Genomic DNA, 15,790 nt, shown 5'->3' on the forward strand with positions numbered 1-15,790 from the left:
CAATAACACTACACAAATTTACCGTGGAAGTTCAGTGCACTATTGTAAGCTGTGTTCAGCACTGCTCGGCTTGAAGGCTTCTAACTATTTCCTTCCTTTTCTGTCTAATGTCAGAATTTCTGGAGAACATCCCAAACAGTGGCATTTTTAAACTTTAAAACCAGCACCAAACAGCATGAAATCGCTTTGGAATAGCTGCAGCATCCCTGAATCCAGGCTGCAGGTTGATGTCTCTGCCCTGATGGTGCAGGGAATGTCCAGTTTGTTAACGGGCAGAACAGGCTGGTGACCCCGCAGCTCAGACTGCAAATAGCTCTGGCCTGGGGATCAATCACCCTTCTGCAGTTTGTAAGGTCACTATCTTGCACAGGTTCAGTTTTCCCTTCCAGGGGACTGTATGGACCGTGTACCTATCTGTGCAGCACTGAAACGATGCTCTTAACTTTCCACCTTTATTTTTGGGGGTGAAAAACACTCAAGCATGGCAAAAGCAAACCAGCACAGTGATAATATAAATGGAAAAAACCCCTCAAACCCAACCAACAGTAGAATGTCTCTTGTTTTGTGTAAGAATAGCGCAGAGGCAAGATTTAAAATACAGCACGCATAAAATGTGTCACTTCCTTATAAGAACTGAATTACTGGATGCTATAAAACCCAAACAAATCACAAAACACTATGAAAGATCTTTTTCCAGGGAAGAATATGAAAATTCATTGAATTTAGATATGAGAAGCAACAGGTTGTGATAATAAAAGTGCTAGCAAAATAAGAATGATGCGTTTTCTTGCTTCTTGTATTGACAAACTAATAAGCGCAACCTCTAAAGGACAAAGGCAAGCTTTAGCATGTGGAATTATTTGTGCTGAATATTGTTACCATCTAATTTCTCAGTGGCTGGTATTTTTACGCTCTAGCTGTATTTCACGTTTTAAGTACACCCCCAGTGAGGGAGACGGAAGCGGCTTTGCCTGCAGCTGGAGAAATCCTTTATTGCTCACATCAGCCCCTGAGCCGCGGGCCCCGCAGCTCTTGATAGCCTCCTTCCTTCTCCCACAGGACCATGCGGATATCGAGTGGAAGTTTGCACGGACGAAGCTCTGGATGAGTTACTTTGATGAAGGCGCCACTCTGCCCCCTCCTTTTAACATTGTCCCAAGTCCCAAGTCAGTCTGGTACCTTTGCAAGTGGATCCACAATCAGCTGTGCCCAGGCAGCGACTCCGACAATGAACAGAAGAGGCATGAAAACCTCAAATCATTCACAGTAAGGAGCTGCATGGGTTTGTACTTCATTTTTCAAGGGTTCTAGTGCATGTTGAGGATGGCGAGGGCCACTGCTCTGCTGGTGCAGCGAAAGGGGCTGGATCAGAACTTGCTAAGGGCCATCAGGAGCTCTGAAGACAGGGCTGACCAGGTAACACATCTGTGCCTTTGTCTTTGCAGGAGCGGCACGCGGACAACCTGATTCAGAATCAACACTACCAGGTAAACTCTTGAGCACATCAAGTTTTTACTTGCTGTTTCTTCTTCCTGCTCATTTTTTAGTATCTCTATTCTTGCTTGCTTCTAGAATATATTTTGATAGGCAAAGGCCCTCTAAGAGGATTTTGCTTATCATGGATTAAAACATTTCCTCATTAGAGGAGAGATGGTTCAGTAAATCTCTCCCAGCCTTTCACCCCCTCTGAAGTACTGGAAAACTTGCAAGGGATCTGGTGACATCCCCATGGCCATCAGAAGGGCCAGGCTGTCACACCACCCTGCTTAAAACTGTTGCTGCACCAGCATTTCCACACACTCTCAAATTGTTCCTCTCCTGCTCTTTTTTGCAAAGCATCCCTAACTCAAACAGCAGTTGGGATTTGCTTCTGGTTTGGACAGCTCAGGAAGGAGGGATGGTTCCTTTGGGGAATCTTGCTGTTTTTGTTTATTCTCAGCCTACTGGTCATCACTCATTAAAGTCAACCTACAAAAGGATGAAACTGTATGAAAAATAACAGCTGCAGTACTTGAGTTCAGCGTGATGTATCGCACCAGCATGCTGGAAGGAAAACACGTTCTCCAGAACGTCAGCTGGTATGTTAGGCCACAGTATCCAAAGCCACTAGTAGTTTGTCTTATCCGAGACATCTCCTGTTTTTTGAAGAGGATTTTTATCCAAAGTTGATTTTTAACATAATTAGTCACCTTTGACAACAATTTGCTACTTAAAAGCTTGGTGTGGAGACCATCTTCATGATTGGTGTTGCTCAGACTTGTTATCACTTGATAAACAGTCTTCACATGGCAAGATCAGCCTATCAGGGTACACAGCATACACCCATGAGATTAGTAATCCTAAAAACTTTCAGCAGCTGAGATTAAATGGCTTGACGACATTTAAGAATATCACGATTTTTTTTCTCAACAACTTTTACATATACAAAGCAAGTACAAAATACCTGCTCACTGTAGTTAAAAACTGAGTATTCAAGATCAAAGGTATTTAACCCTTCGCACAGGTTCATTTGGTTCAAAAGAAAGCGTTCATTTTCTACCGGTAAGTAGTGTTGTTCTTAGACAGCAGAGTCAGGAGAGCCAGCGTCAGGGAGAACTCCGGGACGCGCACTAAGGCTGCTCTGAGCCAGCAGCTGGATCACTCGTATTGTTTCCTATTCCAGGAAGTGATACGAAATCTTGTGAAAAGATACGTCGCAGCAATGATAAGAACCTCCAAAACCAATGAAGGTTTAACTGAAGAAAATTTCAAGGTAATTTATTATTCCTTGAGATATTATTTATTCATATTATTATTTATTTAGATGAATTCAAGTAGTCACTTGCAGAGTTCGCACTAACTTGTTGAGGTGATTTGTAACCTGCTGTGGAAATAGGACTGTTACTGGAGCAGGGAATATAGATGAAGCGCACATGGGGGTTTCCTGAGCAGAGTATATTATTATTTGAGTTACTTCTCGTGGATCATCTCCCAGATTTTAATATGCAACATGTTATGTAGACAAAAGCATTGGAAAAGGGTAGGAATGAAGTATCTGATTGGAGTCAACATGACACACCTACTTCAAACTCAAAGCAAGCCAAAACCAAATCTGGGTTAATGGATGTGAAGACCACTTAGTAACAAAGTTAAAGCTGGGTCTATCAACTAAACAGGATTCCTGCCATATTTTGAAATTTCAGCAGCGTTTCACCTCTTCTAGATCTGTGTTGTTTGCCTTTATTTGGGGGGTAGTGGGATGGGCAGAGGGAGTTGGTCAGAAGAGCCAGTCCCACAGCCTCTGGAGACAAGTTTCTTATTGTCTCCAGTTGTCAGGATCACCAGTATCTTTTTGTGTGTGTCACTGGATAATGAAGATGGCTGTTGTATTCTTGTGTGACTGGGTATCAGCCATTTGCATAACTCTGACCGGCTCTCCCAAGAGAACGTGATCCTTCTTTCCTGCCACAGATCAAACTGCTGAGTGTAACTGACTCCTTTCTCCTCTTGCCCTAGGAATTAAAACAGGACATCTCCAGTTTTCGCTATGAAGTTCTTGACCTCTTAGGAAACAGGAAGCCCCCAAGGAGAAGTTACTCTACCAGCAGCACAGAGGTGTCCCAAAAGGATGAAACAAACGAGGATGGGGCTGGAGAAAAATCCAAAGCCAAGAGCGTGTCTTTCAATGTAGCCAACAAAAAAAAGGACTTCAATGTATCCGCTTTAATTAAAACTATGTCTGGGATCGATATGGTGGAAGAGAAGCCCAAAAGCAATGGGATCAGTAAGCGCTCCTTCGTCCGAAATGGAAATAGAGTTCAGAGACTTTCCAGCTCCAAGAAGGAGTCCTTCAAGAGACTGGGCCTGCTCTTCTCCAAGATGAACGGACACGTACCTGAACCAAGTTCAGAACCCATGTACACAATTTCAGACGGAATTATTCAGCCACACTACATGTGGAAAGACATTAAATATTCTCAGATTGATAAAGAGAAAGAAGAGAATTGTTCCAAAAGTGAAATTAACCTCAATGAGGTGGACTACAGTGGGAACACGAGACTCAGAGGACAGAGCAAGGAGTGCCCTGTGGTTTGTACCAGCTCCCTTCACTGTGCTTCCAGTATTTGTTCCTCCAATTCCAAACTTATAGACTCATCAGAGGATGTGTTTGATTCATGGGGAGAGGCTTGTGACTTGTTTATAAACCAGTGGAAAGATGGGCAGGAGGATCATGTTACAACTCGGCTATAAGTAAAGCGCTGGAAAAACTTAGCCAATTATTTGTAATTGTTTGCTCTCATCTGATTAAGCATTACTATTTCCTTTCTGTCCACAGGTGAAAAAGAAAGTGCAAAACTACTTACGTTAGCCTATTTTATAGCCATCTACACCTTTAATTTACTTTTGTTACACTCACAAATACTACAACTAAACATTTCCCCATTTATAAGATCACTGTAGACCACAGGAATCCCTCCCGATGCAATCTTAGTCTGCAAAACCCACAGACTCCAGCCAGGCTGGTGGCTCAGGAAAGGGTTCCTTCAGCGCCCTCACCATCCTCCCACCGCCACTGGGGTGGTGCTGCTGCTCCCCAGCACCATCGGCTCTGCGTGCTGCTCAGCTCTCGGCAGCACAGCCAGCTGTGAGCGGTGGCTTGGCAGGAGGCTGAGAATCACATTTAAAATCTTCTTAGAAAGAGCTTCAACTCATAATTGGCTTTTTGTTCTCTTTAAGCAATACAACTTTTGATTCTTTCTGTTGTATGTATTTTTTTCAGGTTGTTACATTAATATTGTAAATTGTTACTAAATAAGAGACCCCTTTGATCATCCAGCTAGAACATATTATGATTTGCTTGTTTACCTAATTCCCATAAGACATTTGCCCTGTAGGGAGTAGAATGACCTCGCGGTTGGGCTGACAGTGGCGCCTGGCCTTGCTACCAACTTCTGCACAGATGAATTGATCCCAAACCAGCTGGAGCTGCTTGAAACACCAATGTCAGTGTGGCTCTCCTGTTTCTAATGGGCTGAACCAAACCCCAGCCCTGAGCCTTGCCCTTACACCCGCCCCCTGAGCTGCATCTGGTTTCTGAAATACCTAATCTTGCTTCTACTGCTGCATTTGCTTTTTGCTGCCTGATGGGTGTCAGGATTTAGGAAAAAAAAACACCTTCCTGGTACATGGTAAGTGCTAAGAGATCATCTCCTCTGGGCCTGTGAGCTGCATTTCTGAAAAGCAATGTAAGCAAGAGCAGCTCACTCTGCATCTGGGAGCCCAGGAAGCCTCTGCAGTTCCTTTTCTAACATGCATCACAAAGGGAGTGCAGCAGTAGATGTTATCTTTTATTTCCCCACTTGTGGTGGTGCCTGGACAGGGCCCAGCAGTCACTGCTTTGTCCTAAGGAGGATCAGAGGGGAGAGAGGACGACCCCATCAAGGGCAGAACCATCAAGTTTTTAACAGTGATTTTTTTTTAACAGTATGATATTTGAACTTTCTTCTGCCATGTTGCTAAGGAACACAGATGATTGGCACTGAACAGCTACCACCTCAGCACAGCTATTCGTCAGCTGCTTTCTTGGAGGAAGGAAGTCCTGACCAGGGGCTCAGAAATGCCCCATATGACAGAGCTTCAGTGCGTTCCCAGGAGAGGTTACACGAGCTGGACCATATCCCAGGAGCGGTTGCAAAAAATATCTCACCTTTTCTGTGAACTGGGTTTTGAATGGCACTTGTAAAAGCATAATGCTGGGAAATCTACACCTCCCATTGGCACTGGTCAGATTTTAGCAGTGAGGGGCAGGAGCAGCTCCCATAGCAGCACAGAGGGGCAGGAGGAAAGGGATTTCTCACTCCAGCAGTCCCCACAGACAAGGTAGATATTCTGAATTTTAAAACTGGCTCCTTCCTCTTGTTAAAGAAATATACCTTGTTGGGTTTTCCCTTTGGGCACCTATACAGCGTTACCTAAAGGTCATGATGGAGCACACCTACATCAGAGACGGAAATGTGAACAACGCAGCCGGCTCCCGTAGCAGAGTTGCAGATGCCAACACACCAGACTCAGGGGAAGGTTTCAGGACAGACCAGGAGGTGGAGACCATAGCTCTGCTGTCAAGAAAAAAGAGCAGGGAGAGGCAGGCTCAAAACTGTTTCTGTATTCCTTGCTTATAAACGACACCAGTCTCATTTCCAGCATGCAGGATAAAGCCCAAAATATTTAAGCCTCTATATGTGTTAGTTAAGGCACAGTGAAAAGCATTTTTGCATCAATGGATTTCAGGGTTCCATACTAATTGCAGGGCTAGAGTTCTCTTTGAAAACTGTATCCTCTCTTCCTTTCCGAAAGGCTGAGCAAACCAACGTTGGCACTATGCAAGGACACTTGCAAAATCTGAGGGTCAGAAGCAGCTTGCTGATCATTCGAAGAAATCCAGCACCCATCTTCAGACAGGCAAAGCCAATGATAACAAGAGCTGCAGTCAGAACCAACTAAATGCAATTCGCAAAGCAGCTCACAAGAAAAAACCCACTGTTGACTAAACCAAACCGAGCACATTTCTGGAAAGAGAAGCATTAGCAAGAGATGCTACAGGGGGATGCAGGGTTTGAATCATTTTATGCCTCAACTAACCCCACTGCAGTTTACGAACTGTACTTGACATGGGGCCAGCAAATCTTTATGGTATTTCCTGTGTAACGAGTAAGAATGAAAACAATTCCAATGTGGTTGTGCAGATGACATCAGCTGAGTTTGAGGCTGGGGCAGAAGCAGGGCTCGTATCCTTGGACAGGAGAAAGCCTTTTCAGTTTTCCACAAGAGCAAGCGCGCTGCTACCGGTGATGATTATATCACATCATCCCAATGCAGCACTGCGTTAACAGGGACAAATAACACAATGAAACACAATTAAATCTGCAGTGGTGCCACCCCCCGAATGTAAAAATGACACCAGGCAGTGCAAGTCCCTTCTGTGCCAACTGCGTGAGTCACATCCCCCTGCGGTGTCCTGAAAGGGCAGGGGGTAGGAGCTGCTGCCTTGGAAAGGCATGATGGAGAACACTGGCTCTTAAAAACCTCTTGATAATGTCATGTTAAAGGCAAGAGGTGCGTCACAGGGCTGCATGGCTGGGGCTCCCCTGGGGTTTGTTTCACGACTCGGATACTTCCCAGCTCCCAGCAATGTGCTGGTTTGACCTGACACAAATATTTGATTTGGCTGTGATTAACACATGTGTCCAGGAGTCTGCTGAACTGTCAGATTGGTCCCCCAAAAGGCAAAATTCTGCTTGATTGCATCTATGCATCCCCTTTGGTAGCAATAGACGTCATAGCAGCTGGTCAATTACTATTATTATTCTAAAACAGGAGCTTCAGGGAAGTGAAATCAAACTATGTTGTGAAAAATACATTCAATAAGCAAACCTTTTTTAAAAAAAAAAAAAAAAGTTAACTTCCCGTGCCAGTATTTGGCATTTCACTAGCAGTTTTGTATTTGCAGTTGCTCAAAAAGAAAACATGCTTTAGCGAAAGTTATTCTTCCCTTCAGAGAACCCCGTGAACCACCCCTGTGCTGTCTGTGCAAGCGAGCAGGGCAGGAGCTGATGGGACACTTGGAGCTTGTCCTGTGGGCATTTAAACTGTTCCTTGGCTTGGGTTCAAGATGCACAGCTGTGCTCCAACTGTTACATGCCTGCCCTTTATTCTGGGGGCTTCAATAATAATCCTTAGATATACGCAAGGAATTTGGAACTGGGAATAACAGGGATCTTGACCACTTCCCCTTTCTTTAGGTTTCTTGCTCCTAAAGTTGCTTTATTTCTCACCTCCCATCCCTGGCTTTTTAGAGCAGCACACCTATAAATGATCAGCAGTTAAAAAGTTATCAAATAACATCCAGGGTTAAGAATATCAAATAGAGCTAGGAGGTGTTTGTACTCAGGTCAGAGACTGAAGTTGCTTCAGAAACAAGACATGAACTGTCGTATCTGCAGATTATTTGGATAACTCTATTTGTGTATTATTCACTTAGCGGTATATATGTAAATACGCAAGTATTTGTATACGTGGCCCCCAGGGAGGAAGCACGTGCAGCAGTTGGAGTGCAGGATGAGAGAACAAGGCTGCTGAGGTCCCGTCCCGGCTCTGCCACCGATTCACCTGTGACCTTGGGCAAGTCACTCAGCCTCTCTAACGCCTCAGTTTCCCCATCTGTAAAATAGGGATAATAATACTTACCTACCTCGCAGGGGGGTTAGTTCTTTATTTATAAGCACTTTCAGATCTTCAAATTAAAGGCGCTATATACAGAAAGTAGTTAAGTATTTGTAGCAGTAGTATGTACTTTTATTTTCTTAAAACTAATTCAGGTTAGGATTTGACTGTATGTCTGTTACAGTAGTTTTCCCTATAGAAAACTAGCATGGTTTCCCACAAAGGGAATTTAGGGGACTTCTGCAGTAGACAGAGAGCAGGAGCAGCATACCCTGGACACCTAGACTCTAACACCCTTGCTTTTGTGATTTATGTCTCACCCTTAATGTCACCTTACTGTATTTGTGTTTCATCCTTTTTCTGATGTAATATAATTTTTAGAAGAAACAGCCACTGTAAATATTAAGAGTATTTAAATAAATATATTAATGTATAAATATAAAACCTTACCTTTTAAAGAGATTAAAATCGGTTGATGCACAGACTTCTGTCAGCACGGGGACGTTCCACAGGCAGCCCAGCATCGCGCACGGGGCAGGATGCTGGAACAGGGCTGTAGGAGAACTCCACCACGTCATCACCTCCTTCACGTTCCCCGTTCACCCCATCAGCACGAGGGCAGCCAGTTGCGCAGGTGACACGGTGTCCCGGGAGGGCGCAGAGGCCACGGCTGGAGCACAGTCATCCTGCTGCCTGTTTTCCCCTGAGGAGCAGGAGAGGCAGCTCCCAGGCACGCAGTTCAGGCCGTGCTGTCCCCAACCCCACAGCTGCTGGAGGAACGTTTCCTGGGCAACGGGAGACTGTCTCCTGTGTCCCTACGAAGGGGCTTTTCACCCCAATTTCTCTGTAGGTACAAGTTGTTTAGTGCTTACTCGGGATAAAGGTCTTTGGTTTGAGTGAGAGGAGCTCCAAGATTTTATTTGCACGGTGAGTGCGCTATGAGCATTCTGAGCTCCCTTCCAGAAACACAAGCAGTTGCAGGGTACCTACACCCCGTATCTGGACAGTTACTAATAGTGTAAGCAAGGATCTGATTTACTTTTAGGTTTTCAAGCAGTTAGAAAACTACCCGAGTACCTGCTGCTTCCACACAATTAAGTATATGTCCCATTTCCCTTGGGAATACTCAGCTTTGTTTTGATATTTCTACTTTTTGAAAGGCCAAAATCCCAAAGAAAAGCATATTTCCATTAACTAGGAAGAGGCACAACTAGTTTAACTTGTGGCTGATTTCTCCTTTCAGCCGCTCAGCCGTCCTGCAGCACGCTGACACTTTGCCACAGACCAGGAGAAGGCTCTGTGCAGCCCCAAAGCCCCATCTCCCACTCCCATTGCAATTCCACAACGAGAATAGCAAAAAATAAGCAAAAACACCCAAAACACCAGGGCTGCCTAGAATTAATGAATGTTGCTACTTAACTGAAAACTCTCTGGAGCTGTTTTTGGGGTGGATGTGCTGTCGGGGCCTCCTCTTCCTGCAGCATGCCTGGCTGTGCTGGAAGCATCAGTGACCCTCACTCATTTAATGGGAAAATTAATTGGAGTCAGTGAGACTACAGTGAATAAATCAGCTCACCAGAGAAGCATATAAAATAAACTTATCAAAATAATCTGTAGTTTTCAGTGGATGTCTAACTTGAAACCTGACAACTATAGAGTCACAGCCCCTTACTGGAGTGTTTCTTGGAGGAGGAGGTGGGGAGCACTCTGGGCTACCACATTAGCATGTTTTCCAAACATTTGTAATTTGATTCAATTTCATTTTCACACTCCTGCTTTCTGCATTTCAGGCCATTACACTTCTACAAGCAAGTTCTTTATATCTCATTTACATAATTGCCTCCACCCAGAACAACTACTGCTCTGCAGTAAATTCATGATCAAAACCAACTGTTTTTAAAAGAAAACATGCTTTAGCTAAAAAAAAGCATATTTAAAAGGCAGAAGAGTTTGATTCGTATCTTCTCAAAGTTTTATAGTACTTTATGCTTCAGGGAAACATTTTTACCTGCTCTGGTTTTCTAAGGTGTGCAAAACAAAACAAAACACCCCAACCACAACAGCAATAGGAACCCGCTAACCCAGCTCCAACCACCCGCAATTTTAAGAGCCAAACCAACCCGGCAGTTCTTGACATCCCGACCCTTCTCAATCAGCGGCTCACCCACCACAGAACGCAGTGCAGCCCATCCCTCCGTCCTCCTTTGGCATGGCTTATTCTGTTTATTTGCAGCATTTGTTTTCCTCCTCCCACTTAAAGCATTTCCATATCAGCATGAACTCTAAACCAGAAGAAACAATGTGCTTAGGACAAGATCAATCGAGAAGCTGGCCTTTTGGCACATTAGCTAACAGAACACTGTGATACCTTCAGCTAACAGAGTGGAATGCCTTTTGACTATAAATAGTTGTTTTTGAGCAGGGGGGCACTTTTTGTTCTAGCTATTTCTTGGGTATCGTACAGTCTTATTTAAAAACTACTGAATGTGTTTATAAGGCGGGTCTGGGACTGAGAGGGCGAGGGATCTTTGAGAGGCAAACGACGGGAGCAGATGCTGAAGTGCTCTGTTTTCTATATGGCAAGCCCTAGAGACTCAGGCTTACTCCGCAAATAGGTTTTTTAGCAATCGAATTTTAATATCAAATTAAATCTTCGTTTAAAAAAAAGCTACCACAGAAACAGCTTCACACCTGAACGTATTTCAAAATACCATTTTACTTCACAGGATAAAAAAGGTGAGGCTTTTTTCACCCTCTTTAGTTTTGGTCAAAAACTTGATGGCCTTTTCCAGGTAAAAGAGCTTCTAGATGGTGTAAGAGTTTTGCACGTATAGATACAGAGTAGGAAGCTCAGCATTTGCCAGTGGAGCAGGAACAGCCACCCCGAGAGACAGGGGAGAGCGAAGGGGAAGAGCAAAAAGCAAAAACAACCGCTTAGTTTTATGTACTTTTCTACTTGCATCTTTTCTGTCCATAGTGCAGACTCCATGTCATACCCTCATATTACATGGAAAAATGAAATGATGTACATAATAAATAAAAGTATTTATTTTATGTGTATTTTTAGCTTAACTGTAAACTGAAAAAAAAAAGCATTTACTTTTTTTTTCCCAAAAATATAAGCCTATTGAAATTCAAGGTGTTTCTACCTTTTCAGATGTAACATTTCCAGCTGCCTATTGATAATAAACATTTATTAACAGCAAAAGGTCTGACATTTTTATAGGTTTTTTTAAGTCAAATTTAGCACAGACTTCAAGGGCTGTCAGTAGTCAGAGGAGCGCCTGAGGCCTCCAATTCTATAGAGACTTAAACTGGTATTTACATTAAAATAGACATGGCACAGTCCTGCTTACCTGCAATGAAGTTGGCCACCCCAATTTGAGCAAATGTTCATGGGCAAGAGCTGAAAAAATACCAACCCCAAACCACCATATTCTGTCTAAAGCAGAAAACACCAAACCGCTGGAAGTGTTGGTAAATAAAATGTGACACACAAATGCAATTACTCCTGTACAAAGAAGTTTAAGCGTAACTCCATTTTAATTTGCTCCCCAAAGATATCCTTCAACTAGCACAACTACATCAGCCACATTGGAATATACAGCAATACGGCTAATAGTATAAGAGAGTCATTAATCAACAACATACACCTGTATAACGTAACTTGCTCATGTAAAGCCGTCCTCCAAACAAATCTCAGTAAATACTGGAGGCACGCAGATAGATTTAAAGAGGTTTCCATTAACTACCACAGGTTCTTAGTCAAACGTCCAGTAAAAGAAGTTTCCAGAAGGTAAACAACAGCAATATCCCTTTCTTTGAAACACAGAAGATTCCTGCACAAGGGAGAAAACGTGGATGCACGTAGAAATAAACACCGTCCCTGCCAAAAGCTGTGGCAAAACCCAGAACCAGAGTGATTCACAGCTACAGAATTTTAAATTCCCACATAAAGACAGAAGGCTACCCTCTTTTTCCTTTTTTAATAGAAAAGGACATTTCAGAGTTAGATGTGCACATTCCCACTCACGTCAGAAAGCCTACAAGTTCCATTTAAGGCACCCTGAATCCACAGCTGTGCTTCTTATTCCAGAAACGGGAACTGAACTGCACCCGAAAATGACAGATGTGCACAAAATACCAGATGTGACCATGGAGGGAGGTGGGAGGTGTGGGGAAGAAGTTTTGCAGTGTATCTTGTATCCTCGTACTTGCACTTCCCGAAAAGTAATACAAATCGCACATTCACATAATCACCACAAACGTTAAACCAAACATGATTTGCTTTCAACTATGGCAATATTAATAAAGCACACTGGTTTAAAAAGAGTCAGAAACCACAGTTTTAGATTTGATTGGAAAATGCAAATAGGCAGGGAAGGGAACAGGTAAAATATATGAAGAAGAGTACAGAGGGAGTTGGATGGTCTGTTAATTTCACTATTAGAGGATATTTCAGTTTCTCTAAAAAGACCCTTTTCTCTAACACAACTAAGTCAAGCAGTCATCCCAGCTATGTAAACAGAATGACACTTATCTTGGGGTAAACCCCTGCACCCCAAAGCTAGTGGCAAAATGTTCACCTGCTCCAGGGAAGGGAAGATTTAGCACCTGGAATAAAAGTACTGCCATAGGCTGAGCCTAACATGTAAACGCACCCTGACAGGAGAGAGGCACGCATTCCTGCAGATCACCACACTTGTAGAGATGACTAAGTTGCAGTAACTGGCTGTGTACGCGCTCCAAGCTCATGGCTCATACTAGCTGAACTATTTCATACTTGCTGCAACTCAGCCGATGGAAATCTGGTAAGCAGCAGGGACTTGATCATGTGTAGGAGTTTCTAGATACTGGCCTGCCCTGCAAAACTCAATCCATGATCTTATTTCAGAGCTATAAACTCCTGGTTCAAGGGTTTTATCTTCCTACCTTATGAGAAAAGCAGTTACTGGGACTGGATTTGTATGTTGAATATCTTCCATATATAATACAGTCTTTGGTGTAATTTTATAAAAGAGAAAGGCATCCAGCAGCACCGCAGAGAGAACTGGAAGCTAAAACAAAACAGCTGAGCTAGCAAAATAACTTGCTGTAGGAATTGATTTGGTGTTCTTATGTGACCAAGGGGAAAGCAGAGCACAGGAGCGATAGCAGGCAATAGCCCAGCAGGTAATGCTGCTGGCAGGCAGAGCCAGCGTGGCTTTTCTCTAGAGTATTTATAATAATTACCTTCAATAACAGATGGATTTTACAATTCAACAAGACTTCAGGAATAGACTCGTGCCTCTGTAGAACAGCAGTAACACAATGGATGTTAACACAGGCTGAATCAGAAGAGACTGACATACTCAAAAACACAAGAATCTCACACCCCAAAGAACAAGAACTACAGGCGATCACCGCTTCTTCCATCCCATGGTTTCGGAAGAGAGGGGGCCTGGCTCTGAGGCTGTGCATTAGGGCCACAAAATCAGCACGGTGCTTGCATCTAAAGAGAGCATTCTGCAGCGCTGCCAGCTCACGGATCCATCCTGCACAGCCTCCAGGTGTTAATGTGAGCCCCAGCCTATCATATATAAAAGCATGGTGTGGAAAAGGAGGTGGCAAGCACAACCAGCGCAGACTTGGCTGCACAACTCTGCTGTTCCGTTCTCCCTTTTAATGGCTGAAAACTCATGCACAAAAATAAAGAAAAATTAAAAGAGATTTTAGGAGCAAGTTCTTGCTTTAAAAAAATCATTATTATGCTACACACTTCACAAGAAGCCAAATAAAGAAACAAACAAACAAATCAATCATTTGAAGAAAAATAACTGTTCCCAATAGAAATCAATACTCATGGATTTTTCTGTGCTCCTATTTCATTAAAAAATGTGATTGCAAACTATATCCTGCTGCCTCCATTCACAGCAGTTCTGCTGGGCACGAGAAACCCAGAACAAGGGTCTGGTACCAAATTGTAACAGAGCAATAATCCAATATGCCAGAGCAAACATGTCTGGATGATCACCAGGCTGACACTGGGTTTCCCCACAATAAAAGATGCTGAGTCCACATCTTGGCACCTGCAGACCACACATATACTCCCCAACAAAAAAACTCCTCTCACACAAACCCCCAGAAGTCTGTGTCATTTTGATGTGAACTACCTTACAGCGTATGACCAGGCAACTGGCCGTAGCAATTAGCCACTGGAACACTGAACCAGAGAAGCGGGAATACGAGTAGCAGTGGGATCCTGCAGCCAGACCTGGTCATCTCTAGATGAGGAAACTGCTCAGTATGAAGCAGGTTAGTGGTGGTTTACGAAGAGCTGTGGCTTTTTTGACAGCTCTTTTACTAAGTGATATAGAGCTACTGTAGCGCAACACAGCTCTGGAAAGCAGAACTGAAATAAAGAGTCCAGAATTCACTTAAATTCATGCACTATCGTAAGCTCTTTTGATGTTAATAAGGTGGCAGCATTTCCCGACCTACGGAGAGCATGTATCAAGTCACAGACATACCTCTGTATATCAAATCCACTTCAAAAGTTAACTGGCCACATGTTAGATATATTATTGCATCAATTAATGTAATTTTCTTGTATATCAAAGTGACCAACATGGCCACAATAGCCATGGCTACTGCTAAATAACCCAGCTACTTGAAGGGTAAGCAAAAACATGCAAAACCAACTTGACTCCATACCAGAATTATCAGTCAGTGTTTCTAATGGTGAGGAGGAGGGAAAAAAAGTTAACTTCAGGAGACAAACTAATACCAGAAGATAAACCACCAACACTTCGCTATGAAAAAAGCAAGGCTATCTCAGTGACAGCAGAAGAAAGGAGGCATTATTCACAGCTAAAGCCTGAAAAATGGAAGATATTCACTTTGGTGCTTGACAGCAACTGTTTAGGATATGACAGATGGCACTCGTGACTGAGGTGGAAACACACTTGATGACTCCATCATGGAGACTGTACTTAGGTCTGTTCCATTTTCAAGTTCATGAAATAAGCCACATGTTTTACCGGTTCCTTTAGGAAGTCAGTCTAGTGAACACTTCTGCAGAGAAAAGAGGAAAATATCCTGTGGTTTCTTCTCCCTTTTCCAATAAACGTCTCTGGAAGTCCAGTGCTCCTCCAGAAGCAGCAATAAAAGACCAAGGTCCTAACTGCCACCAAGTACGGTGTAAAATCAAAAAACCAACCAAATAAACAAAGGCACAACAGCTCATAATCAAATTAGCTATTCAGGGGTCACCTTCATCAGGCTTTTTTTATCTGGCTCTTTCATCTTGAAAGCCCATTATTAAACTGCCAAGTTAAATGTACAGTAATTAGAGATTTGAGGAGACAAAACAAAAGCCAAACTTGCAACCTTCCCAACAGAGCTGCCAGAGAGGGGACAGAGAAAAAAGGGAACACTGAGAAAACTGAGGCTCCCAGGAGCTTCTACAAGATCTAGGCTAATTTATCTAGACTCATTTCAGCCTTCCCTTCTCAAGAACACATTCACTGCCAAAGCTTAGTCCAAGAAAAAATTAAGGAAAAGATAAAGTGCTGAGGTATGTTTAGGTAAAAAAGCACTGCACATTTGCACA

The 15,790-nt window shown here is 43.2% G+C and overlaps 1 protein-coding gene across 1 annotated transcript in view; it reads left to right on the forward strand.

Moving 5' to 3' along the window:
• The window catches only part of TRPC5 (transient receptor potential cation channel subfamily C member 5), a 95,272-nt gene extending 86,605 nt beyond the window's left edge, over positions 1 to 8,667 (forward strand). Inside the window, exons 8-11 of the mRNA XM_065077227.1 lie at positions 1,060 to 1,266; positions 1,446 to 1,487; positions 2,663 to 2,752; positions 3,496 to 8,667. Of these exons, the coding sequence (XP_064933299.1) occupies positions 1,060 to 1,266; positions 1,446 to 1,487; positions 2,663 to 2,752; positions 3,496 to 4,230 (1,074 nt within the window). The 3' untranslated portion in view covers positions 4,231 to 8,667. The remainder of the gene's footprint in view (positions 1 to 1,059; positions 1,267 to 1,445; positions 1,488 to 2,662; positions 2,753 to 3,495) is intronic.
• Positions 8,668 to 15,790: the final 7,123 nt, after the last annotated feature.

Source organism: Columba livia, chromosome 12 (genome assembly GCF_036013475.1).
Source record: "Columba livia isolate bColLiv1 breed racing homer chromosome 12, bColLiv1.pat.W.v2, whole genome shotgun sequence".
Classification (NCBI taxonomy): Eukaryota; Metazoa; Chordata; class Aves; order Columbiformes; family Columbidae; genus Columba; species Columba livia.